We start from the raw sequence: 27,377 nt of genomic DNA on the forward strand, positions 1-27,377 counted from the left end.
TGGCATATCCCCCAGTTAACCATTGCCATCAAGCCAGGGATCAACCCAGGTTCAGTGGGCAGCACCATGCATAACTAAAAGAAAATGGTGTCAACCCTGGTGAAGCTATCAAACAGGACTACTTTCATGTCAAACAGCATAGATGGCTAAAACTCAGCTAAGCAATTCCACAACCCTTGGATCAGATCTAAGCTGTGCAGTCCTGCCACATCTAGTTGGGAATTGTTGTGGACAATTAAATGACTCATTGGAGGAGGAAGTTCCACAAATATCCCCATCCTCAATGATGGGGAGCCCAACACATTACTGCAAAAGGTAAGACTGAAGCATTCACAACAATATTTAGCTTGAAGTGCCAAGTGGAAGATCCATCTTGGCCTCCTCCAGTAGTCCTGACCATCACTGATACTAGTCTTCAGCCATTTCGACTCACATGATGTGAAGCAATGGCTAGAAATACTGTATACTTAGTCATAGAACATAGAAGAATACAGCGCAGTACAGGCCTTTCGGCCCTCGATGTTGCGCCGATCCAAGCCCACCTAACCTACACTAGCCCACTATCCTCCATATGCCTATCCAATGCCCGCTTAAATGCCCATAATGAGGGAGAGTCCACCACTGCTACTGGCAGGGCATTCCATGAACTCACGACTCACTGAGTAAAGAACCTACCCCTAACATCATACTCCAGATGTGGCCGCACCAGAGTCTTATACAACTGCAACATGACCTCAGTACTCCGGAACTCAATTCCTCTACCAATAAAAGCCAGTACGCCATATGCCTTCTTCACCGCACTATTTACCTGGGTGGCAACTTTCAAAGATCTGTGTACATGGACACCAAGATCCCTCTGCTCATCCACACTACCAAGTATCCGACCATTAGCCCAGTACCCCATCAAAAAGTGTGATGTTGGAAAAGCACAGCAGGTCAGGCAGCATTCAAGGAGCAGGAGAGTCGATGTTTCGGGCATAAGTCCTTCAACACATTTCTAATAAAGGGCTTATGCCCAAAACGTCGATTCTCCTGCTCCTCGAATGCTGCCTGACCTGCTGTGCTTTTCCAGCACTGCACTTTTTCAACCATGACTCTCTAGCATCTGCAGTCCTCACTTTCCTCATGATACTGCAAAGTCTGTAGGCCCTTGATAAAATTGCAGCAATAGTGCTGAAGACTTGTGTTCCAAAACTTCCCAACAACTAGCCAAGCTGTTCCACTGCAGGGACCACAATAGCATCTATCTGACATTGTGAAAAATTGCCCAGATCTGTCCAGTACACAAAACGAAGGTCAAATGCAACCCAGCCAAGTACCACCCCATCTGTCTACTCTCGATCATCAGGAAAGTGATAGAAGGGGTCATCAATAGTGCTATCAAGCAGCACCCGTTCAGCAATAACCTGCTCAGTGACACCCAGTTTGTGTTCCACCCGGGCCAATCACCTTCTGACCTCATTACAGCCTTGGTTCAAACATGGACTAAAGAGCTGAATTCCAGAGGGAAGGTGAGAGTGACAGCGTTTGATATTAAAGGCTGCATTCAACCAAGTGTGGCACCAAGGAACCTTAGCAAAACTGGAATGAATTGGTATCAGTGGGCAAATGCTCCCCTGGTTAGAATCATACCTGGCACATAGGATGATGGTTGCGGTTATTGGAAGCCAGTTATTTTAGCTCCAAGATACTTCTGCATGAGTTCCTCACGGTAGTGACCTAGGTTTAACTAACTTCAGCTGCTTCATCAATGACCTTCCCTCCATCATAAGATCAGATGTGGCGATGTTCACTGTGCAATGTTCAGCACTATTTGCAACTCCTCAGATACTGAGGCAGTCCATGTTCAAGTGCAACAAGATCTGCACTATATCCAGGTTTAGGCTGACAAGTGGCAAATAGGATTCACACCACACAAATGGCAGCCAATGACCACCTCCAGTAAAAGTCAATCCAAGATTTATCCCTTGATATTCAATGGCATCCTCATCACTGAAACTCCCACTGTCAACGTTCTGATGATTACCACTAAACAGAAACAGAACTGGATTTTTTTTCTGTGGTTACAAGAGCAGGTCAGAGGAATACTGCAGTGAGTAACTCACCTCCTGACTCTCCAAAGGCTGTCCCCCACTTACAATGGACAAGTCAGAAGTGTTATGAATGTTCTCCACTTGCCTGGATGGGTGCAGCTCCAACAACACTTGAGAAGCTCCACACCATCCAGGACAAAGCAACCCACTTGATTGGAACCACACCCCCAAAACATCCACTCCCTCCATCACTGGCACTCAGTAGCAGCAGTGTGTATTATCTACAAGATGTACTGCAAAAATTTACCAAAGATCCTCAGACAGCACCTTCCAAACCTACAACCACTTCCTCTAGAAGGACAAGAGCAGCCACTATAGGAAGACCACCACTTGCAAGTTCCTCTCCAAGCCACTCACCATTCTGACTTAAAAATATATCCCATTCCTTCAGTGTCACTGGGTCAAACTCCTGGAACTCTCTTCCCTACAATACTGTGGGGTATCTTCCCAAAAATGGATTATAGGAGTTCAGGAAGACCACTCACCTCCACCTTCTCAAGGCAACTACCCTTGGGCAGCAAATGCTGACCTAGCCAGTGACACCCATGTCACATGATTGAATAAAAATCATTTTTCCAGTTATTATTGTAATTTTTGTCTGTCTTTGCCTATTTTCACATCTTTCAGTTTATTGGATTTTCCCAATTCTCTGTGTTGTCCAAGTAATAATACAATAATAAATCATTTATAGAACACTGCATCAACAACACAAGGTGCATAACAAACAATTAGACAAAAATCAACACCTATGAAACTGCTGCCTCACAGCGCTAGTGACCCGGGTTTGATTCCAGCCTTGGGCAACTGTCTGTGTGGAGTTTGCACATTCTCCCCTTGTCCGCGTGGGTTTCCTCCCACGATGTACAGGTTAGGTGGATTGACCATGGTAAATTGCCCATTGTGTTCAGGGAAGTGTAGGTTAGGGGCATTAGTCAGGGGTAAATGTAGGGTAGGGGAATGGATCTGTGTAGGTTACTCTTTGGAGGGTCAGTGTGGACTTGTTGGGCCAAATGGCCTGTTTCCACATTGTAGTGATTCTATGTTTCTAATTTTCTTGTAAGAGTGGGACAGATGAATTATTCACTGGAGTCATGATATGTCTCCAAGAAAATATAACAGGGGAGGTTATCTCAAAGCATTGAATTTCATTGCCAACTGTGCTACTCAATTCTTAATCGAGCTGATGTTGTAGATTTTAACCTGCCAGGGTTCTGCAATCAACTAAAATGAGATCCCTCTTTTAGTTTTATGTTATAGTCTCATCTCTTTTGTCAGCCACAGCTGCTGATTTGTTAAGAGTTTCAGAGTAGTTTAATATGCTATGGTTGGATGAGTATGATCAACTGTCAAAGGATAAATGTGATGATTGCTTTCTGAAAGGACATTTTTGATCTTTGAAATAGGAAGTTGAGGGGTTAGTGGGGTGGACATGACCAAAATGCACTCTGATGGGGGCTCTCTCTTCTTTGAGAAGTTGTAATAAGTCAGTATGACCTGAATGAAATTAAGGCCAAGCTCTGCCTAATTTGTGCCTTTAATAAAATGGTTTCAGATGGTGTTTCTGGGCTTCATGTCATGCAGTTGGATTTGGGGTTACCTGGCCGACAGGTATGGACGTTGGAAGGTGAGTGAAAAATGATTCCTTAAACAAGTTTAAAAAGTTAACGTAACAGAATGACGTTGCATCCAGGTGGTATAAAAGCTGAAAGGAACACTGGGTCATGTGAGATGACTAAAATCTTCGTTGTAATTTTCAGCTGTGTCTCCATAGGTAAAAACAAAGTAGAGATATGAAGAAGTTTAGGGAAGGAGTTCTAGAGTTTCGAGCCTAAGTAGCTGAAGAGTTAGCCTACAGCCATGCCAGTAGAAGTATGATTGAAACTGGTGGTGTTCAAGAGACCGGAATTAGAGATGTGCACATTTCTTGGAGGGTTAAAGGGCTGTAGAAAGTTCCGGAGATGGTGAGGGGCCAGATGATGGAGGGATTTGAAAACAAGGATAGGGATTTTAAAATTGAGGTTTTGTTTAACCAGAGGCCAGTTTGGGCTAGAAAGCAATGGGATGATGGGTAAATGGCATTGAGTGAAAAGTCGGGTAGCAGAGTATTGGATGTCCTCAAGGTTGCCAAGGGTAGAATGTGCGATGCAAGAATAGTCAAGTCAGTAGGTGCCAAAGGTATGAACGAGGCTTTCAGCAGCAAGAGAGATGAGGTAGCAGCAGAGATGGGTAATGTTATAGCATTGGGAATGGGTTATCTTAGTGATGGTGTGAGCATGCAGTTGGAAGCTCATCTTGGAGTCATGTCTACCATTGAGGTGGCGGACAGTCTAGTTCAACCTTGCACCAATGACAAGGAGAGGGTGGTTAGGGACTGGAGATTATGGCAGGGGCATAAAGGCATTGGCTTCAGACTTCCCAATATTTAATTGGAGAAAATTTCTGCTCATCCATTACTGCATATCAGATAAACAACATGATTATTAAAGACACTGGAGGAGCAGAGAGAGAAGCTTGAAACACATTTTCTCATAAGGTGCACCAAAATTTATCTTTGTGCTTTGTGAATTCTTTAATTTTTGAATGTCGCAAATGCCAAATAGAATACTGGTGTCTGAATTTCATATTCTCCTTACTTTACTGGCTAGTAATTAGTTACTCACTTCCAGAAAAGTTTTGTGGGCTGATGGAACTCATTTTGTTTTTGTGAAATCAACAGGAAGTTGAGACCATAACTGATTACATTTCACACACACTACTTAATTTTCTCGTGAACCTCATTACCTTATTATTAGCTTCCTCACCTTGTTCAATAAAATTGATATAAATGAAATATTGCAGATGCGGGACTACTGAAATGCAATGAAAAGTGCTGGAGAAGCTTTGGCAGCACCTGCAGGGAAAGTAACACAATAAATGTTTCAAGTGGGCTGAAGGAAATGATCTGTTTGCTTTTATGACAAGAGAGTTGAAATGTAAAAACAAGAAGACTGTGTTACAATTGCATAGAGATTGTGTACAGTCTTGGTCTCATTACCCAGTATGGGATTTATTTGCTTCAAGGTGCAATGTTTGAAGGGGTGACGGGTGGTTGTTGGTGAATGGTGTGAATCTTTGGAATTCTTTACCTTGTTAAGTATACGCAAGGGAGAGGTTGATGCATTCTTGAGTACTGAGGGGATTAATGGATTCGAGAAGGTGGAGTTGTGGTAGAAAGTCAGTGTTAATCTTGTTGAATGATAAGCAATCACAAATACCCAAATCTCATCCCCTGCTTCTATATCTTGTACTTCATCATTTTTGAAACAAAGAGAGGTTGGGACTTGTGGGTGAAATGAATGCAGATATCATTTCAGTTTGCAGATGGAGGTTAATTATTCATTGAATTTTTAGAGAATGGTAGCTAACCAGTTTATTACTGCAGTGTTGATAATGTATTCTACGCACAAAGCTTTTCTGTGTATATGGGTGAGGTGACCATTCTACTAGGGTAACCATTCTGTAGACCTAGACTAGTCATCTAGAGAATGCAAGTTCATAGATCTATAGCAGTTTCACAGTTTGAGTTCAGTCAACAAATAACTTTTTTTTGATGAGAGAGAACTGCCTATAAAGTTATCGAATTGTTGTAAAGACTCAATTGAATCCCTAGGGTCCTTCAGGTGAAAACAATCTGCTGTCCTTCCCCGGTCTGGCCTACATATTTCTTTCATTTTCCCCTTCCTTGTTATAGAAAAACAAATGGCATAAATGTTTTGAAATCTGCTCTCTTGCTTTTCTCCAAATATTTTTGGCAAACATCCAAGAATCCAAAACTTTAATAATGTGTTACCAAGCGTATCCTGGAATGTACACGCAGACTGTAACACCTGCCTTCAGGTAAATGCATGTTAGCTTTGGGCAAAAAAGATACAAAGCTTTTTTTTTTAATATTTATGGGCAAGGTACCCAATGTGAGTAACACTCCAGGTTTTTGGGAAATTAGTCAATATGGAATCTGTGTTTCTGACTTTGCCTTCTGTTCCAGATTCTTCTGCTTGTCACTGTCTGGAGTTCCTATTACTCAGGCTTGACTTCCTTTGCACACACCTATGGCTGGTTTGTCTTCCTCCGTTCCATGGTTGGATGTGGAGTGGCTGGTCATTCACAAGGGTAAGAAACGTGTTGTTGTCATAGAATATAGAATGTACAAAATAGGAGCAGGAGTAGGCCATTCGGCCCTTCCAGCTTGCTCTGCCATTCAAACTAGATTAGATTAGATTACTTACACTGTAGAAATAGGCCCTTCGGCCCAACAAGTCTACACTGATCCTCCGAAGAGCAACCCACCCAGACCCATTCCCCTACATTTACCCCTTCACCTAACACTACAGGCAATTTAGCATGGCCAATTCACCTAACCTGCACATTTTTGGACTGTGGGAGGAAACCGGAGCACCCGGAGGAAACCCACGCAGACACGGGGAGAATGTGCAAACTCCACACAGAGAGTCACCTGAGGCGGGAATTGAACCCGGGTCTCTGGTGCTGTGAGGCAACAGTGCTAACCACTGTGCCACCATGCTGATCATCCAACTCCATACCTTGTTTCTAATTTCTCCCCATCTCCTATCATCCCTTTAGCGCTAGGAGTTATATCTAACTCCTTCTTGAAAACATCGAACGTTTTGGCCTCAACCACTCACAGAATTACAACAGGCTCACCATACCCAGCACGGTGGCACAGTGGTTAGCACTGCTGCCTCACAGTGCCAGAGACCCGGGTTCAATTCCTGCCTCAGGCGACTGACTGTGTGGAGTTTGCACATTCTCCCCGTGTCTGCGTGGGTTTCCTCCGGGTGCTCCGGTTTCCTCCCACAGTCCAAAAATGTGCAGGTCAGGTGAATTGGCCATGCTAAATTGCTCATAGTGTTAGGGGCAGGGGTAAATGTAGGGGAATGGATCTGGGTGGGTTGCGCTTCAGCGGGTCGGTGTGGACTTGTTGGGCTGAAGGGCCTGTTTCCACACTGTAAGTAATCTAATCTAATCTAATCTAATCCCTGGATGATGAAATCTCTCACTTCAGTCCAAAACATCCTACCCTGTATCTTCAAACTATGACCCCTGAAAACATCCACTCAGCATTTAGTCTGTCTGGGCATATTAGAATTTAATGGGTCACTATGAAATTTCTTAACCACTCCCCCGCCCCCCTCCCCACCCCCACCCCCACCTTCCAACCCCCAACCTAATTTTTCTAAATTCCAGTGAATATAGTCCTACCAGATCCAGTCTTTCTTCATATATCAGTCTTGCCATCCAAGGAATCAGATTAGTAAACCGACATTGTACTTCCTCAATAATCAGAACATCTTTCCTCAGATAGGGAGACCAGAACTGCACACAATGCTCCACAACCCTGTATAATTGTGTAAGGCATCCCTGCTCCAGTACTTGGATCCTTTTGCAATGAAGACTAATGTATCATTTGCCTTCTTTACAGCCTGCTGTGCCTGAATGCTTATCTTCAGTGACTGGTGTATGCAGACACCCAGCTTTTGTTGCACATTCCCCTCCCTCAATTTATAACCACTCAGATAATAAGCTGCCTTCCTGTTTCTTGCCGCTAATTTGGATAGCCTCACATTTATCGCCATTGTACTTCATCTACCATGCATTTACCCACTCACTCAACTTGTCCACACAACTTGTGAACTTGTTCTTCTCTGTCTCTGTATCAAAATTCTGAAAATTGTTCATTAGGGTTTGGCAGGTATTGCTGGTCATCCAGCATTTATTATCTATCATAAATGCATTGAGTCAACCACGTTGCTGTGGGATTACCAATACTGCCATCCCTCAATTGATGCATCAATCATCCAACTTTTCCTCACCCTGACCATTTGTAGTGTTACCTTTTCCAACTTCCTATTGTTCTTCAGCCTTAGCTGGACATTACATGGTTCAGTGTTTCCAGTGAGTTATTTGTTGGATTATCTAAAATTCTTGTTAGATCCAAAACAGCATCATCAAAAGCAAGTGTTCTTGGATGAAAAGGGCAGGATAAATCAAGGATTTGATTTGCCATCTGCAGTGTTTGCTATTGTGTACAATGCTCTTCCAGTATTTACTACAGGCGCAATGTTTCAGAAGCATAGTTGAATATACAAAACTGCAGGTAATCAGTTAATAGCAGTATTTCTTTCTCTATGTATTAGAAATGTCAAGTGATACATGGCTAGTGCAGGAAAATGGCTTTGAGGTTGAAGATCAGCCATGATCTAGTTGAATGGCAGAGAGGTCCCAGGGACCAAATGGCCTATTCCTACTTCCTGTGTTCCTTGGTTTTTCCTCTGAGTCAGAAGGCTGAGGGCTCATGGTCTGCAGAGGGAGTGTGGACATCTCAGCTGGCACGTCAGAGTAGTACACAGTGAGTACATCTTCTAAATGAGATGTTTATTTGAGGTCCTATCTGCTCTCTAGGAGTGGATAGGAAAGCTCTCTGACACTATTTTGAGGAAGAGTAGAGGGCGATTACATCTGATATTCTGATTCATAATTGCACACCAGTGATCATCATAAAACAGGTTATTTGGTCATTATCGCATTGCTGTTTGTGCTGTTTTATCCAACATTTCAGCACTTCAAAACTAAAGGAATTCCTGATTAAAGGTTCTGACCTGAAACGTTGACTCCCTTTCTCCTTTGATGCTGCTTGACCTGTTGTGCTTTTTCCAATTCAACTCTTTATCCACCCTGTGAAGCACTTCGAGACATTTGTGAAAAAGTGTGCCATAAATTTAAATCTTTTTCTCTCAAACTGTACTCAATGTTTAGAAAGACTATCCACTTCACAATCATAGAGGATTAGATGGGTTTCACAACACTAAGGCAAGAATAGACAGCTATTATATCAAAGCAAAATACTGTTGATGCTGGAAATGTGGAGCAGGCCCAGCAGAAACTGTGGAGAGAGAAACAATGTTCTGGGAAGGGATTTAAATTTCAGCTGGGACTAGTATTGAAGAAATTGGAAATAAAAATTGAGTTGCCTTCATATAATCACAGATTGTTAATGTGCAGGCGATAGTCATTTGGTTAATTCTGTCTTTACCAGCTCTCTGAATGACCATGATGACTTAACGCCTTTTTTCTGCCTTTATCCCAACAACCTGTAAATTGTTTCTATGCCTCAACGGAACCTGTCTCCACCGCATTCCCAGGCGGTGCTTTCCATATCCTAACTACTTGCTGAGTGAAAACATTGTCTCACTTCTCATTTGCTTCTTTTGTAAATTACTTTCAATCTATACCCATTTCATTCTTGATCATTTTACAAGTGGGAACAGTTTCTCCCCATCCATTACCGTTCAGACCCACCGTAATTTTGAAGCCTTCTATTTCCTCTCATTGCTGTCTTCTCTCCAACTTATACTCATAATTGAATTTTTCATCTTTGGAACCATTCCTGGAAACCTTTTCCTGCATTCAATCCAACATGCTTGCTGAAATGTGACATCCAGAACTGTATACAATGCACCAGCTGAGGCCTAACTCTGTGCCCCTGTGAATAAAGCCTCGGATATTACAGTATATGCTTTATTAATTGCTCTCTCTGCCTATCCTACCACCTTCACTGACTTAATGCACATGCATACTCTTTAGAATAGTATCCTTATTGCACTATTATCTCACACTTCTTCACATTAAACTTTATCTGTCACCTATTCCCCCACTCCACCTACGTGTCTCTGTCCTCCTCAAAGTTGACAATTATTCCACATTTTATATCATTCACAAAATTGGAAATTGTCCCCCCCCCCCCCGTCCATCCCACACCATGATCACTCATTAATATATGTCAGGACAAGCAAGAGTCCCAAGGTCCAACCCTCGGGGAGCTCTGCAGTAAATCTTTCTCCAGCCTCAAAACTATCCACAAAGCATCTGCACCCTATTTCTCAGTCAGCTTTGTATCCACACTGCTCCTGTGCCTTTTATTACCTGAGCTCTGACTCTGCTCACACGTTTGTGGTGTGACACTGTATCAAACACTTTTTGGCAAACTATGCACACTGCAACACCAGCTTTGCCCTCATTAACCCTCTCTGTTATCTCTTCAAAACGTTCCAGCCATTTAGATAGATTTAACTAACCTGTATTATTCCATGCGACAATTAATTCTAAAACAAATTATTGTTTCTAGAAGTTTCCCTGACACTACTGAATTACTGAAGTTCTCCTGACACACATCTTAAACAAGGGCATAATTTCTCAGTTGATGTCAGCATCCTGAGTCTAACAAAACTGAAAAACTATGGTCCGTGTGTCCGCAATTTCCTCCTCCCTCCCTTCGGTCTCTAGATTCACCTCATTTGGATCCAGTGCTCTGTCAACTTTAAGTATTGACAGCTTACTGAATATTTTCTTCTTAACAATTTAGTGACTAAATGTCCTCCTTTATCACTATGGCTTGGGCAACATCAACTTCCTTGGGAAAGACAAAAGAAAATTAGTCATTTATTACATCATCCATATACCTTGCCTCTATGTGTAACTCTGCTTTTCAGGCTCATATCTCTTACCGTTCCCACTCCTTCACCATTTATGTGCCTCCAGTAGAGTTTAGGATTCTTCTTAATGTTTGCATGCCTTCTGATGAGGTGTTCCATTCGACTTTGGATCAATTCTCTTTAGGGTAGTTGAGTCTGGAGGGAGTTTGGCATAGTTCAGGGAACTTTGAGGCCTGCTAAAGGAATATGGTAGTGTGTTTCTTAAATCTGGATGCCTCCAACTTAAATATATATTTTAAAAATTTTGATGACTCAAAATGCCAAAAAGCTGCCTCTTGGCAGCTGTAATAGCCTGGAGCTGTGCATCTGCTGTGGATGTTGTTAACATGTTGCATGCATCGTGACATCAGCACCAGCGCACGAGCAGGTTGCCCCATCTTTACTTCATGAGGCTTGGTTTGTAGAAGTGGTGATCAATGTGCCATCTCTGTCTCGGCCTTATTCAGCACTCCCAAGGAAAACTAATGTGCCCTATCCTCACTACAGCAGATAATTTTATGGCTCATGAGTGGAGCATGCTCATTGAGAGTGTGACTGGCACATGTTCAATGTGGTGCCATGGATGCAGTATTTTTGACACTGCAATTCATGAGTGAAGGTCAAATATAACAGGGCAGTGGAGGAGGCTTCATATAATAGGGTCCTCAGACCCTGACTAAGAAACTATTGGCCTCGATTTAACCTGGAATGAGGAAGCTCCTTCTGTTTTTTATCAATCAGATTAAAGTTTGCACATTCATGCCCCTTGCACTACCTAGAGGAGGTGATACAATTCATGACCGCTGAAGGGACACACTTCACATTCAAATTTAGAGTAGCCTGTCACTCATATTGGCAATATGTGATGAATGTTAATCATTTGCACAATTTCAAAGTTGCAAACACCAGCTTGAGTGCTATTTTAGGCAGAAACAGTTGCATTTATTCACCAGCACCTCACCTATGGCTTCCTATCTTGTTGGACAATGTCTTGCCTCATCTTGCTCAACTCTAGGTTAACTCTGGTGTGATTGAGAAGAGATGGAAATGTGTTGCTGGAAAAGCACAGCAGGTCAGGCAGCATCTAGGGAACAGGAGAATCGACGTTTCGGGCATTAGCCCTTCTTCAGGATTGAGAAGGCCTATTCTAGAGCATGGTAGTCTCTGCTGCACTTTTTAATTTACTCCATTGTGGGAAGTGAATGCTGTTAACTAGGAAAGCACTTATTGCCGAATGCCGATTACCCAAAGTGAGTTAACCACATTGTGGTGGGTCTGGAGTCACATGTACATCAGTCTAGGTAAGGTCGGCAAATTTCCTTTCCCAATTACGTTAATGAACCAAATGGGTTTTTACATCAATTGGAAGGAGGCAGTGGTAATGTTGCTAAGCTAGTAATGCAGAATCCCCAGGTTAATGTTCTGGGGACATGTGTTGGAATCCCACCGTGACAGACAGTGAAATTTGAATTCATTTAAAAAATAATGGAAGAACAAAAAAGACTAGCCTAATGGTGACCATGCAACCAGTGAATTGCAAGAAGTTGTCTTTTAGTCATTCTAAGAGTTACATTGTGAGCACAGGGTTCAGTTTGGATAAGGTCTCCAATGGTTCTTTAGATGTTAAAGACCTCAGCTGTTGCATCCTCCAACATTTACTGTGATGTGCTCTCAGTTTGTGACCCTGAAGCTAGTTGTGGTGGGAGAGTTCTCTGTGTTGTTGGGGAGGGGGTGAGAGTGAAGATGTGCTGGTGTATCCCTGAATCTTCTCTGTCACCACCCTTAGAGACGGAGAGCTGCTTTGCTGCAGTTGATGCTCTTTCTGAATGTGAAGACCTGCAGTGAAGAACACAACTAATTTAGGTCAAATCACAGTCCAGCTTTGCTTGTGCATCCTTCTTGACATTGGGTTGGTCAGTGTGTGGTTTTAACACTCTGCCCTCGCTCTCTGTACTGGAGAGTCCACTCTGCTCCCTGACCAGATTGAGCAGCTCTCCCGCTGCAGGGGTGAACATGTAGACTTGAGGCACTGCCACCTGTCTTTCAAAAGGCTTCAGTACCAATTCAATGGCCACCTAATGCCTTTATGAGCGTGCTGTCTCATGGCAACTCCCTGATAACTCCCAACAGACACGCTCTGTGCTAAAACTGGTACAACTTTCACAGCATGGACGGGGTGTCACACACACACACGCATGCATGCAGACACACACTCCATCTCATATTCCATCTGGTACTGGAGCCATTAAGACAAAGCATGACCTGTCCAAACCACACACTTTCATTGCTTCATGCCTTCATGCAGGCCAAATTACATCAAGTACAGCTTGCTATTAACTCTGCCTGCAGGTCTCAGGAGATCAATGGTCCTTTTATGACATTGGACCCAGTTTTGTTTGTAACTCCTCGGCTGAAGCTATCTGCCCACTTGGTCAGGCAGGAGGGCCTGTTGCTGTCATCACTGAGGGTGTAGCAACTCCAAGGATCCAAAGCTGACACCTAAAGCTTCTGTGGAACTCTGCCCATGGATTCTGCTGCAACTCAGTTATTCACTTTTTTACCTCTGGGTCAAGAGGAGCACGCCCTGACACTCCAGCTCAAGCAGGGAGCGCTGCCCCGTCTGAAGCATTGCCTTTTCCGACAAAATGTTAAACCGCTGCCTGAATTGGGGGTCTATAAAAACTTAATAACATTCTTTCGGAGCGCAGAGGAGCTTTTCTGGGTTTCCAGGCGAATATTTATTCCTTGGTAAACATCACAAAAGCAGATAATCTGGTCAGTGCTACATTGCTACTTGTGGAAGTTTCCTGTGGGCCAATTCACTTCCATGTCTCCTACATCACAGCAGCAACCACATTTTAAAAAAAACACTCCATTGGTCGATGAGTGTTTGGAGACATCTTGAGATCATGAAAGATACTGTATAAATATAATTTGGAGATGCCGGTGTTGCACTGGGGTGCACAAAGTTAAAAATCACACAACACCAGGTTATAGTCCAACAGGTTTAATTGGAAGCACTAGCTTTCGGAGCGACGCTCCTTCATCAGGTGATCCACTATCACCTGATGAAGGAGCGTCGCTCCGAAAGCTAGTGTGCTTCCAATTAAACCTGTTGGATTATAATCTGGTGTTGTGTGTGATTTTTAACTGTATAAATATAATCTATCTCAGACATAATAACTGACGACTTGTTATGGCCCAAATACCTTTTACTTGTAAGTAAAACCATATAATCCAATAAATGGGGTGGGAGTATAGTTTGGATGCAGCATTCCATGTCATTTAAATAAAGTTAGTTATGATGCATGCAGTTTTGTTTATTTTAGTTGCTGCTTTGGATACCTTCGCTCTGCGCTCACACTGCACTGCCAACAGAACCAGAAATTATGCACCCATGGTAGCTGCCTGTCCTTTGCTTTATTCTCCAGTCTCCTCACCTCCCAGTTCTCCACACACTTCCCCCAGCCCCTGCACTCCTGTCCCCTTGTTGAGCCCTCACTGTCCCTTGCTGACCTTGGGGTACGAATGATGCAACTCCCCCTGCAGCCAAACTTTATCGTTCCTACAATTTCACCACTGACAGCACTTTGTTTTAAAAATGGACTCCAGCATTCTCAGTCCTCACTTCCTCCTTCATGGATCAGTTGCCTGAATGCCTTTTGCAATGCAGTTTATCACAATGAACAAATTCCCCTACAACTTATTACAAAGTTCCTGCTGGGATGCATTGACATTACAGACGCAGCAACTGTATGTGTAGTGAGAGCGCCCCCTGCAGTTGCTTTGGCAACAAACATACCCTGCTTCAATACTGACCTGAGCATTCATGTTATATGGGTGAGTACGGGACTGATAGTGCTAGCTGAATTGGTCACAGTGCCAGGGTCATGCTGCAGGAGTGTGGTCTGAACTTCTATTCTTCAGTTGATCATTGGAAACACAGGACAGAATCTTACAGGAGTCTCAGCCATGCAGCACAATCAAAAGTGAAGTTCAGCACGGCACTTTTCTTTCTATTCTTTTACAAGGAGGAGGAACTGTTATTGGAACTGAACATCACCACGGCCTACATAGGCGGCATGGAGAGGAGCAGGGTGGGCAACATGAAGGTATAATGTTGGGGTTCAGGGGGCAGTTGGGGGTGAAATTCAATGTGGAGGCGCTGCACAAGTGGGGGATGGGTGACAATGGGCTGCTGGGGTACAGCTGAGGGAAAAGGGGACATGGAAATGGGCAGTGGGGAGTGGGGACTATATCATGCTGGTATGATGTGCTGCACCCGTTTGGAGCAGTCAACGAGGGAGTGTGTTAGATGCTGAGGAGCTAGGGGAACGGGAACGGGAGGAGGCATCTGAGGAGAAGGATGAGGATGCTGAGCTGGTGTATTGACAGAGCTCAGCTGCATCAGGCCTGACAAGGGAGGCAGAACTGCACTGACACCCAGTTCCAGCAGGTGGCACCTGGATGCAGCAGAGTACCACGGACTGTCAAGGACAAGCTGTCGGCATTTGGTGGGGGCAAGATGGAGCCATATTTCCTTTCGCTGGCTCTTAGTGAAAGCACGTGTTTGAATTGTCCCATTGCTTCTCTGCCGGTGATATTCATTCCCTAACTGGACAATGACAAGCTGCAGGTGACCATTGGGCTTTGGGAACAGAGTAGGAGAGTCTTAGTGAGGGTGTTCCGATAATTTATAGCTATGGACAGGTAAAGTATGTGGCCTGGTGGTTGAGCAATGGCCAGGGTGAGAGAGTGTCAGCCATGCCTGCTATGTGCCATGGACAATGTGCCTTTGTAGCTGCAGTGCCATTATGTTGCTGCTGAGGACGAAACCCACATTGCCAACACCTGTCCACTTGCACAGTAACCTTTCAACCATGGTGCAGTCGCGAGGAATCCCACTACACTCCCTATGTTTTTTCTGCATGGACCATTTGGGTTGCTGCGTAGCATAAAGAGAACGTTGGATGCTGGTCTTTTGGCAGATATCCCCCATGAATGGCAACTTATTGCGGAAACTCCATTCAGTATGATAGGGCTAGAGTTAAATGTGAGGGACACCATGGTGCTGGGGCAGGTAGTTAATGAAACGAGTTTGGGAAGATGCAGCAAGTAACTTTGCTGGGCCTTGCAGCGAGAATCCCTGTAACAAACGCAACACAATTTGCACTGAGCCAAAGGGGTGTAAGAATCAGCTCACAATTTATCATTTTTTTAATTGATTAGATTTGTACCACCGGCCATGATGTCAGATAAAAGTGCCATGCCAATCCACCATCCAAGTTGGTGGAAGTTATACTCCATTAGTACATCTGGAATGCCAAGCTCCTTTCCATGATGGTGACCATGACAACTATTGCCGAAAGTGGTAAAACCCACCTGGTTCACTAATGTCCCCTCGGGAAGGGAATCTGTCATCCTTACCTGATCTGACCAATATGTGACACCAGACCCACAGCAATGTGATTGACTCTTAACCGCCCTCTGAAAGGGTCTAGTTTAAGGGCAACTAGGGATGGAAAACAAATGCAGGCAACATCTGGATCCCATGAAACAACAAAGAAAGAAAATTATATTTTACAGGTGATTCAATATTTTCACACTCAAGAGAACTTGTTCAATTCTTCATGTTTGGATAAGGACTTTCATTAACTGTGTTAGTTGTTCCTGATGAAGTGTAGATTGTATGTTGTTGAATAGGGATTATGTTGTTCTCTGTTGTCTCTGTGTTACTTATATTTGACTCTGTTCTGTTGTTCCTGGTGTATCATCAACCTACACAGTTACAAGGGACTGAATCACCTCCTTCTGTGCTGCAACATTCTATGATGGTTTGAAATAGTGACATCAATTTTATTTCCTTCTGTGCAGATTTATTATCATGACTGAGTTCATGCCGTCCAAATATCGAGGTCGTATTTTGCCTCTGGGACAGGTGAGAAAGTGTGAGCGCTCGGAAAAGCTAAGGAAGTGGTCAGACTTCAACCGTTGATGCCTTGGTACAGGAGAGGTTTTGTTTCTCAGCCTAAAGTTGAATGATAGCCTAAATGGTCACTTGTGTCTCTTGTCTGAAGTGATACTTTCTTCAATCCTTCAAAAAGGAAATGGTTAAATTAGGCCTGTGGGTGATCAAAAGGGAGATTTAATGGGCAGCTAATCTTGTGTAAGTTCCACACAAATACTCAAAAACCAGATTAACCCCAATGCCCAGTTCTGATCAAGGGCAGCAGGTCAGGCAGCATCCAAGGAGCAGGAGAATCGACATTTCGGGCATGAGCCCTTATTCCTGAAGAAGGGCTCATGCCCGAAACATCGATTCTCCTGCTCCATGGATGCTGCCTGCCCTGCTGCGCTTTTCCAGCAACACATTTTCAACTCTGATCACCAGCATCTGCAGTCCTCACTTTCTCCCAGTTCTGATCAAGACCGCCTCACGAATGGATCAATGAGCTCGATATATGGTGTGGGTAGAGATGAGGTGGACATTGAGATCAGGTGGGTAGTTACTATATGGAGTGGTCAGTGTGGGATCTGGTGGATTGTCATGGCAGACCAACTGTTAACCTGTGATCAGCAAGTTGCCAGGCGGAGGCAGGTGTCATAGTTGGTAACCTGCCGATCTGGACGTGAGATTTGCACAAGGGCTGAGGCTTAAAAAAAACAGTGCCTTTCACATTTCAATCCCTAAGGAGCAGCACCATGGACACAGAGATACAGCATCAATTGTGTGTGAGGTGATGTGCGTGGTCATGAAAGCTGCAAACAACAGGAGGGAAAAGAAGACTCCTGTGAAAGCACTACTTTGATTTATCCATTGGTTTCTTTAATTATGACTGGCAGCGGCCACTTATAAGTCTGGAGTGTCAATCAATTGATGATGAAGTTATGCATGGGGCACCTTGCTTACCCACTCCATCATCACTCGTAAACGCACCTATTGCCCATTTCCACATTGGTGCTCCAAATGAAGCAACCTTCCCTACTTAGAATCTAACAGCAGCCATCCTTCAGGAGGTCAATAGTAAGCTTCTTATGAAGATCCCTATCATTCGCAAGGTAGGCTTTGAACTCCCACACTGAGAGTGGTCCTTACAAAACAGCTTCATGACAAGGCGGGACCTATGTGTTACCACTGCTGGACCCTCAGTAAAAGCCGTTAAGCACATGCAGAGGGACGTAAGCAATGCTGCATGTTCCCAAGGACTATCTTGCCCCCTGTCCCACCCAAACAAAAGTGGTAAAAATTTCACTTCAAACTCAGCAAATGAGGCTGATATTGCTTAGCACCGGGAATTTGTATTCACTAAATAAATAAAACTGGTGAGCAGCAGTGGGACAAAATGTAATCATTTAATAACCACTTCTCGTTTGTTATAGAGTTATTTTTTTAATAACCTGCTTAGAGATGTTATGATACACCATTAGAGCAGCTGGGACTTCAACTTGGGTCCCCTGTGCTACGAGAGCCCCAAACAAATTATGAGGAACCTAGAGCTGTCATATTGGCCAGAACAGGGAATTAATCCTCCCACCCTGAGGCCTGATACACATGAAGCCTCCTCCTGTTTCTGATCGAGGGTCTGGTCACCAGGGTTCAGATTTGCCCAAAATGAACAAGTAGTACAGATTTCAATATTGTAGTAAGTCAGTGTAATGACACAACATTTAATTTTATTTTGATTATTAGTCCTTTCTTTCAGTACAAACAGGGTACAAGTGAGTCAAAAATTGCCCCCATAGAACTGTAGTGGTTTACAACATAGAAAAAGACCCCTTGGAACTATAATATCTGTGCTGTGTTAATATACGTCTAAAGCACGACCCTAAAGATGGGCTGAGGACAATACTGTTAGTAGAAGAGGATGATTGGAATGAGTTGTTTGCTTATTGTTTGTGGTTTACTTTAGCCTTTACATTATCTTTACTGAAACAGCAAGGAAATTCAGAATTTCAATGAATCATCAACACATTTGTCTTAAACAGAATCATGTCAAGAGGTAGCCTTTTATCTATTTTCCTTGTGGACCTGTTTTTCTCTCCTCATCTTTTTAATGTTCTTCACAAACTGGCTGGTGTATATCATTCTTCTAAATCTTGAGCATTTTTCACCATGAACAACTTCTGTTGTTCTCAATATCTGTGTTGGATTGGTGTTATTTTAAAATGTTATGCTTTAGCACAGTATTCTAACCTTTTCTCTGTGCAATGTTACATAACCTGTCCATTCGACTCTTATATTCTATCCTCCTCTCTGTGTATTTTATACACCCTGTACACTACTTTTACCAGTAGTTATAACTTTCTCTCTCTTTTTGTTTTACTCAATCTGATTGAAGGGTTATTTAGCCTCTTTCTCCATGCCAGATGCCGAAGCTTCAATCAAAATGTTAACTCTACTTCAACACTCTCCACAATCTGCCTGACTATCACGTGATGTGACTCACCGGACACGTGACATAGTGAGCCTGGTTTGTATTGAGGCAGATTCCTAGAAGTTTATTAACAACTAATTATTCACAACAATACAACACCTCAGATTACTGTGCACACATGTTATAGCTACCCCTAATCAACCTCCCAGATATGTCATGCCACACCTCCAAGGCAGGTGAGACTTAAACCTGGACCTTTTGGCTCAAAGGCAGGGACACTACCATTGGGTTATATGGTTACTTAAGTATTAATTATGTTTTATACATAGAACTCCATTCCAAAAGGAGTCACTGGTCTCAAAATGTTGACTGTTTTCTCTCCACAGATGCTGCCAGCTCTGCTGAGTTTTTCCAGCAATTTCTGATTTTGTTTACAGTTTTATTGAGTGGTGTGCCATCGCTCATTGTGGTTGGATTTGTATCATGTGTTATAAATATATGGCTGCTGCCTTGTGGGATACATTCAACATTGGAGTCATTGGCTGTATGACTGATGGTTTGTCATATACACCTCAGATGTATTGTCTTTTTCATTGTAAATTCTGACCATTGTTTGCATCAGTGTGTATGACCTGAGCTGGGATAGAACATCATACTGTCTTTCATGGACCCATATATTCACATGAAGATCTTGCACTCTGATACTTTGTTCTGGTTCAAGTTCATGCTCATTGATCATTGTACCATTCTGTCCCTTCTTTCTAACAATACATTGTGTACATGTGATCAGCTAGTGGATTGTTTGAGGGAAAGACTGAGTGGATTTGTCTTCCAAGATTTAGAGCTACCAGTGAGAGAAAACCATTGTCTCACGGAATAGCGTGTGGATTTAAAATGGCTTTCCGAAAATCTTCGCGAGTAGCTTGGCATTTTATGTTCATGAACTTTATCATAAAGACATGGCATTTTGTGAGACCAATAGAGTGCGGATAGTGAGGAGAAGAGATTATGTACTGAATGCCAAAAAGTTGAAGAAACCTTTTGAAGTCACCTTTGTCTTGTGGCATTCTTACCACATCTCCCATTTTGAAACAATCATGTCTAATACAGTCGACTGATTTGAGGTTTGACACTTTTGGCCGTTAAAGTGCCTACATATGGTTTGGAAGGGTATATTAGAGTATTGCAGATAGTTATAGGACACAACTTGTTGGAGAACATCAAACATATAGAATATGGTAGTTAATGTGTGAACAATTTTGATTTGTCTCTTAAAAGGGAATTTGGTGAAACAGTCAGGTATTAGAATGTAAATGTATCCTTGGACATGGAAAATATCTGTTGTGATCTTGCAGTGTGACTGAAAGAATCTTGTGTGGAAGGTGAGATGTTCTCAATCGTTGATTGAATTGATATGTATTGCATTGGCTCATTTAGTTGATTGGTGTTTTTGTCAATGCTTGGCTAATAGATTCCAGTGATTCCTGGATTTCTTTCCAAACCTGTGTGACCTATGTGTTTATGATTAATCTAGTCTCAGTGTAGAACTTGTAGAGTAATCACTCCGCAATCCTTTGAGTTTTGAAATTGACAAATTGTTGACTTTTGAAAATTCTATTCCAAGAAAGTCCCAGTTCATCTCTGAATAAGCAGATAAAATGTGCTTATTCAGGGACCTGTTGAATGTATTCATGCCAGCCACCAATGATCCCTTTGAGCTGTTTCAGTTGGATATCATCAGGCATGGCTTGTTTTATCTGCCAAGCTTGACCATCACCAAAATGAATGGGATTGGTGTGAACAATATCTTCAAATCCTGTTTTGACAGCATCTATTTGTAGACATAGAGAAATATCTTTGCTCTCAGCAGGATTTGAAAGTTCAGCTAAGAGCATTGGGAATGCTGAATGTTTGATTTGAAATCATACCTATGGATCGTCATTGTGTTGTGTCACTAGGGGCTTCTCTCATTAGAGAGAAGTGACTGGTGGTGATTTACCCTGAGGGCCACCAGGCGAGGGAAGAGGTTGAGAAGAAGAATCTATCATGGTAACCTCACACCAGTGATGGGAATTGAGCTCATGCTGTTGGCATCACACTGCTCTTTAAACCAACAATCCAGCCAACTGAGCTAAACCAACTCCCATGGAGGTACACTTGTCAGAGGTTTTCTGCTAATCATTTCCAACAGTTTGTTGTCAGCATGAACAGTGAAAAGCTTGCTGAATAGGTGCTTATAGAACCTTTATATTCTGAAACCTGGAATGAGAGTTTCCCTTTCTATGTTGGAGCAGTTCACATGAGTTTAGAATCAAATGTAATAGGTTTGTCATCCTTTAACAGAAGTGCTCCAAAACTATTCTAGAATGCACCTTATTCCAACATGGTGAAGTTTGGAGGGACCATAACAATGAAGAATACACCTGGGAGAAAATATTTTTTTGAGGGATGAAAATTATCTGCCAGGTATCTGGTATACCTTTGGAAAGAAAATCTCAAGATTCTTCGCTCACAAAATTTAGAGTATACCGAAATTTAAAAATGTTGAAAAACCAAGACATCTTTCTAAGTCAACTTTATCTTGTGGTTTAGGCATCTTTTCTACATCTTCTGTTTTGACAAAACCGTGTCTCTTATCATTTGAAAAGTATTTTGGTCGGAAGAAATTGATTTAGCTCATGTTAGTTTGACATTTTTGGCCGTTGAACAGAGACCATGCTTCCTTGTTACTGTCAAGAGTTGATGGAGTTTTGTATCATTCTCGTGTTTAGTTTGGACGAGAACTGCTGTGTCTTCTGAGATACAGGGACCATCTGGCAAATTCTCTGTGGTATGACCTGTGTCTTGATAACATATGTTGAAGTTGATGATAATCCAAATGGTAATCTGAGAAACCAGGACCTACTGAAAGGTGTTCTGAAAGTTGTCAACTCTTGTGAGGCCTAGGGCAAGAAATATGGACCAATATCAATTCTTGGTTCGGAGCTTGGAAAAATGTTTGCCACATGAAAGCTTGGGAATAAGCTTCCCCAGGATATGAATCTTGTGTGAGCATCTTTTGAGTGCAATGTTCTGTTGCCTTCAGATCTAAATATAATTGTAGAATGCCAGCTTTCTTGGAAACATAAGTCGTAGAATTACACCAGTCAGTGCGATACTCAACCTTGCAACTGATATTGTTTGAACCATGGAATCCAGTTCCAATTTGAGCTTATCCTAAACGTGAATGCTGCATTTGTGACAAGGGTAAATACTGGGCTGGCCATCATCTTTAAGATGTAACATTGAAATATCTTTAAAGTTGTCATTGGAATCAAACTGGTTGAGGTAAAGGTTAGTTGGGCCCTAGAGCGACTTGATGTTGCAGTCTGGAATCTGAGGTGTTGAAATTGACGTATTGGTTACCTTGAGGATTGTGATGATGCATTAATCTATGCATGCTGGTAAAAGGTTTCAGGTATCCATTTCGAGGAGTTGTATTGATATTTAAGATGGATAATGCCCATGCAATGGATGTCACACCCATAGTAAACAACTAATTGTTTGTGGGTTGCCTTGTGACAGTTTCCTGAATATGTCTCATGCAAAGTGCATAATGGGATGGTATTTGCACTTGCACCAATGTCAGCCTTAGCCTATGGTTCATTCTTTTTGAGATATATCACATGGATAGAGATAATGGCTTCTACTGTTCTGACAAGTATGGCAAATTGACCACCTGTACGAATGGACTAGCATTTGTAAGTTATAACAATGCAGTTACCTCATTACATGTCTACGGACTATGGTTAGGAATCTGAAAACTTTTTTGACAATGTCCTTAATTGGCCACTTTCACATGCTGCTGTAGAGAATTGCATTGTACTTTGGGTATCTCTGAGCCCTTGAACTTAATGTTAATATGTAAACGCAGTAATGTATCTTGGATGTGTCATGAAAGGCCGGGCACTCTTTTGGTTGCTGAGACAATTCACATTGATACAAGATTTGGTAATCCTCTTGATGGCTACAATTGTTGTTAGAGTCAAGCACTTGCAGAAAATGCTGTCCTACTATCACTGCTTTGAACTTACAAGTTCCATACATTAATGCTGAGTTCTTTTTGGGAATATTTGGTACGTTGTGGCCAATAGCTAGTTTAGTAAGTCATACAGCTCAGTTAGCTTCAGTAAACTCACATTCTAAACCTTTGCATCAGCATTGGCATACACATCAGTTAATATTTTTATGTTGACTGATGTTGACTCGGACTTAAAGCCAGTCTTCTAAAAATGGAAAGATTATGTCTGGATCTTTGCAGTTATCCCTCACAATATCAATATTTTATTCATTGCAATCCTTCAGTTCCTAAAGTGAGGACACATTTGACTGTTTATCTTTAACAGATATTTGTTGATCTCTGAAGTGAAGAACTGAAATTTGAAAAGAATGTCACTGGAGTGCCAATCCATGTTCACATGCTTACTCTGTATCCTTACAATGCAGCTTTGTACTCTTTTTAAGGTAGGCAAGAAGTGGGCTGGAAGAACACAGCAACAACTGCCAGGACACAAAAGAATCTGTATTGCAATGTAATGTTTCTTTCTTTTTCTCTTCTCTCGTTTTTCTTTCTCTCCTGGTTGCTGATTTAGAGTTTGTTGCTTTCTTTTTATATTTTTTTCCTCCAAAAGAAATTATTGTGTTGCACCAAAGTGTGGCATTTATGCAACAAGTGAATTGGAGTGATGTCATGCATGCCTTTTTTTCTGTTCTCACACCATTTCTAAGGATGACAAAATGTTGGAAGCAACTGGTGACTTAAGAGGTAAGCCATAACAACAGTAAGAATGGTTTCTTCTAAGCAGGAACTGTTCATCCGAATCAGAACGGTCTTGGGCATCTTCTAATCTGCCATGGCTTTAAATCAGACACATTGTAGCCTCTTATTGTTTTCAAGAGAATGACAGTGTATTCACAACTGTTCCTCTGTTCTGGTTGTCTGCTTTATTATAGCTGTAGCCTTCAGCTTTGGATGTGAAATGTGACCTTCAGCTGTGACTTCAGATCTTAGGAAAAGAACATTTCTGACAGTTGCCTCTGCAATTCTCACCTTTCAGCTGTTGATACCAACTTGCTGTGACCAACTTCTCATTCTTACTTACTGTCGTCAGCTTCACTTGCTGCCACCGGGACCTGGTGTGGTTTCCTATATGTTCACCCACAGAGACTTGGCTTCTTGTGGAGACAGAATATCTGGAAATTTATAAATAGCTAACTGTGACATCTCAGACTTGCATATACTGCCTGGACTATATGTTTGCGCAGATTACTGTTACATTAAGTGCTTAATTGACGGGCTGTGAAGCAGTCAAACACTCTAACTGACTACTTCCTGCTCTCTGAACAGAGAGTAAGATATATATCTCTTATGCTACTGTATGAAATGTTGTAATGTCTTCTAGCTGTCTTAAAGTTTTTGTGCCTTTCTCAGTTCTGTATAACAATCCAACATCTGATTTAATGTTGTCACATGTAAAAACATACAGTGAAAAGTGTTGTTTTGTGTGTTCTACAAGCAGACCATACCATACAAAGTACATCAGGGTAGCAGAACAGAGTCCAGAATATAGCGTTACAGACACAGAGAAGGTGAAGAGAGAGAGAGAGAGAGATCAGAATTAACATTTGACAGGTCCATTCAAAAATCTGATAACAGTGGGGAAGAAGCTGTTCTTGAATCTGTTTATAAGTGTATTCAAACTTTTATATCTTCTGCCCGACGGAAGAGGATGGAAGAGAGTATAACCAGGGTGGAAGGGTCTTTAGTTAGTTGGAGGAATTGGTTTTGGACTGGGGTGGACAAAGTTAAAAATCACACAACACCAGATTATAGTCCAACAGGTTTAATTGGAAGCACTAGCTTTCGGAGCACTGCTCCTTCATCAGGTGGTTGTGGAGTATAAGATTGTAAGACACAGAATTTATTGCAAATGTTTACAGTCAATTGTTAAAGTTCACCTGATGAAGGAGCAGTGCTCCGAAAGCTAGTGCTTCCAAATAATCCTGTTGGACTATAATCTGGTGTTGTGCGATTTTTAACTTTAATTATGTTGGTTGCTTTCCTAAGACAACGGGACGTGTAGATGGAGTCAATGGATCGAAGGCTGGTTTGTGTGATAGACTGGCCTGTGTCCACAACTCTCTCAATGTCTTGTGGTCTTAGGAGGAGCAGTTGACATATCACATTGTTATGCACCCAGATGGGATGCTTTTTATGGTCTAATATATAAATGTCACTTGGCCTGTGAGGGGAGGAACCAGGCCATTCATTTTTTTTAAAATCGCTATTATTACTTTAATCTCTCCATTTTTTTTGTAGCTCTTCTGGCTATTGGGCTCCATAATAGAGATCCTGCTGGCATACCTAATTATCCCGACTTTGGGCTGGCGTTGGCTTGTGCGTATCTCCACCATACCAAGTATCATTCTGTTGGTGGTATTTAAGGTGAGACAAAGCAATCCCTCCTTTCTGAGAGGCCATAGTGTTAACAAATGTTTGATCCATACATTTTAAGTTGACAATAGGAAACAAGTGGAGCTACTGAAGGTTCTGCTCATGTAGAGACTACAGGTGTACATGGAGTCTGACATCCTCCTTCCTCTCTTAGTTCAATTTTACTGTTTATTCTCCCCGCCCATTCTTCTATTCAAACTTGCACATTGATTATCTTGCCTTGTTTCTAATGATTCTTTCTATTCTAGCCCCCTTGTGTTTATGTGTTAGTGACAGCCTCAGAATTAGAAGGATCTGATGAGAAACTTAAACACACAGCATATGATCATCTCCCCCAATGCAGAAGGAGTGATACTGCATGGTCAGGTGTGCCATCTCTGAGAAATAGGATTGCATTTATATCCACAACGTGGGCAATGGGAGCTAGGAGAAGTACTGGCTTTGCACATCAGCATTGGGAAATACTGGCTCCAGAGGAGAGTTCTTTATTGCCACGGGGTGGGGCTTACCGACCTGAAGTTGGGTCAGGCCACCTTGGAAAATATACAGAAAGAGCTATTGGGGCAACTGGCTGTGGAGAGCCAGGTGTGAAAACAAGATCAAGGACCCGCAGGTCTCACACTCACATCCTCTCTCCTCTCTCAGGACTCAGTTGAGGAGGAACTTCTTCACCCAAAGGGTTATGAATCTGTGAAATTCTCCACCCAATGAAGCAGTTGAGGCTTCCTTATTGAATGTTTTTTAAGGCAAAGATAGATCGATTTTTGAACAGTGCAGGAATTAAGGGTTATGCTGAGCGGGTGGGTAAGTGGAGCTGATGGCAGAGCAGTTGCGATGGGCTGGATGGCCTACTCCTGCTCCTGTTCCTTATGTTCTTCCCTCTCACACTTTACATTCTTCACCTAAATACCTCCTGAGTCCCATCATACCTTCCCCCGTGACAAGTTATGGCATTTCAATATTTGTTCACCCATTGTACATTATAGCGACAGTTGTATTTATTAAAAAGACATTGAAAAAAATTGATTCATTCATATATTTTCACAATTAAAAAAAATTCCATTCAGTATAGAACAGTAAAAGTGTCAATCATCCAGGCCCTTTCAAGTTTCAATAACTGATACCACCAGGCACTTGAAACCACTTAATGTTGTACATGTGAACATTGTGAAATCCTTAAAAACAAACAGTTTAAACTGTAAATGAAGCAAAGGTTCATTTTTCAGTCTTTTCATCTTTCAGATGTTTCAGTCTTCTAATTGGTATTTGGGCTGTCAGCCACACCTCTTTTATGTATTCTTGCCTGAGAAACCCACGTTTAAAAACCCAAAAACGTTGGTCCCAGGACACATTCCTGGGAAACTCTAGCAATAATGGCCTGGGCTAAGACAATTGCCCAGCAACAACAACCATCTCCCATTCTGCTAGATAGGACTTCAACCTGTAGAGAGCTCTCTTGTTTTTTCCGATTGAATTCAAGCCACAGCTTGAGCAAACCAGGGTTTCGTGTCAGAGTTTAGCCTCACCTTTGGAATTCACCAGTAATCAGGTCAGGAGCTGAGTAATACTCATTGAATCCAAATTAAACATCAGTGAGCTAAACAAGTGACACTTGATAGCACTGTTGACAACACCCACCATCACTTTGCTGATGATTGAGAATAAGGGAGCAATTGAGCTGAAAATGTGTTGCTGGAAAAGCGCAGCAGGTCAGGCAGCATCCAAGGAACAGGAGAATCGACGTTTCGGGCATAACCGAAACGTCGATTCTCCTGTTCCTTGGATGCTGCCTGACCTGCTGCGCTTTTCCAGCAACACATTTTCAGCTCTGATCTCCAGCATCTGCAGCCCTCACTTTCTCTCAATAAGGGAGCAATTAACCAGTTTG

General features: G+C 42.3%; 1 protein-coding gene across 10 annotated transcripts in view; it reads left to right on the plus strand.

Annotated features, from left to right (window-relative positions):
• svopl (SVOP-like) overlaps positions 1–27,377 on the plus strand; it is a 158,058-nt gene that overhangs the window by 97,059 nt on the left and 33,622 nt on the right. For 9 of the 10 annotated variants that reach the window (XM_043708975.1, XM_043708979.1, XM_043708976.1 and 6 more), the window contains 4 exons: positions 3,646–3,717; positions 6,118–6,242; positions 16,496–16,559; positions 25,355–25,480. In XM_043708975.1, the coding sequence (XP_043564910.1) occupies positions 3,646–3,717; positions 6,118–6,242; positions 16,496–16,559; positions 25,355–25,480 (387 nt within the window). The remainder of the gene's footprint in view (positions 1–3,645; positions 3,718–6,117; positions 6,243–16,495; positions 16,560–25,354; positions 25,481–27,377) is intronic. The other variant, XM_043708984.1, reaches the window with a different exon arrangement.

This window comes from Chiloscyllium plagiosum, chromosome 19 (genome assembly GCF_004010195.1).
Source record: "Chiloscyllium plagiosum isolate BGI_BamShark_2017 chromosome 19, ASM401019v2, whole genome shotgun sequence".
Lineage (NCBI taxonomy): Eukaryota > Metazoa > Chordata > Chondrichthyes > Orectolobiformes > Hemiscylliidae > Chiloscyllium > Chiloscyllium plagiosum.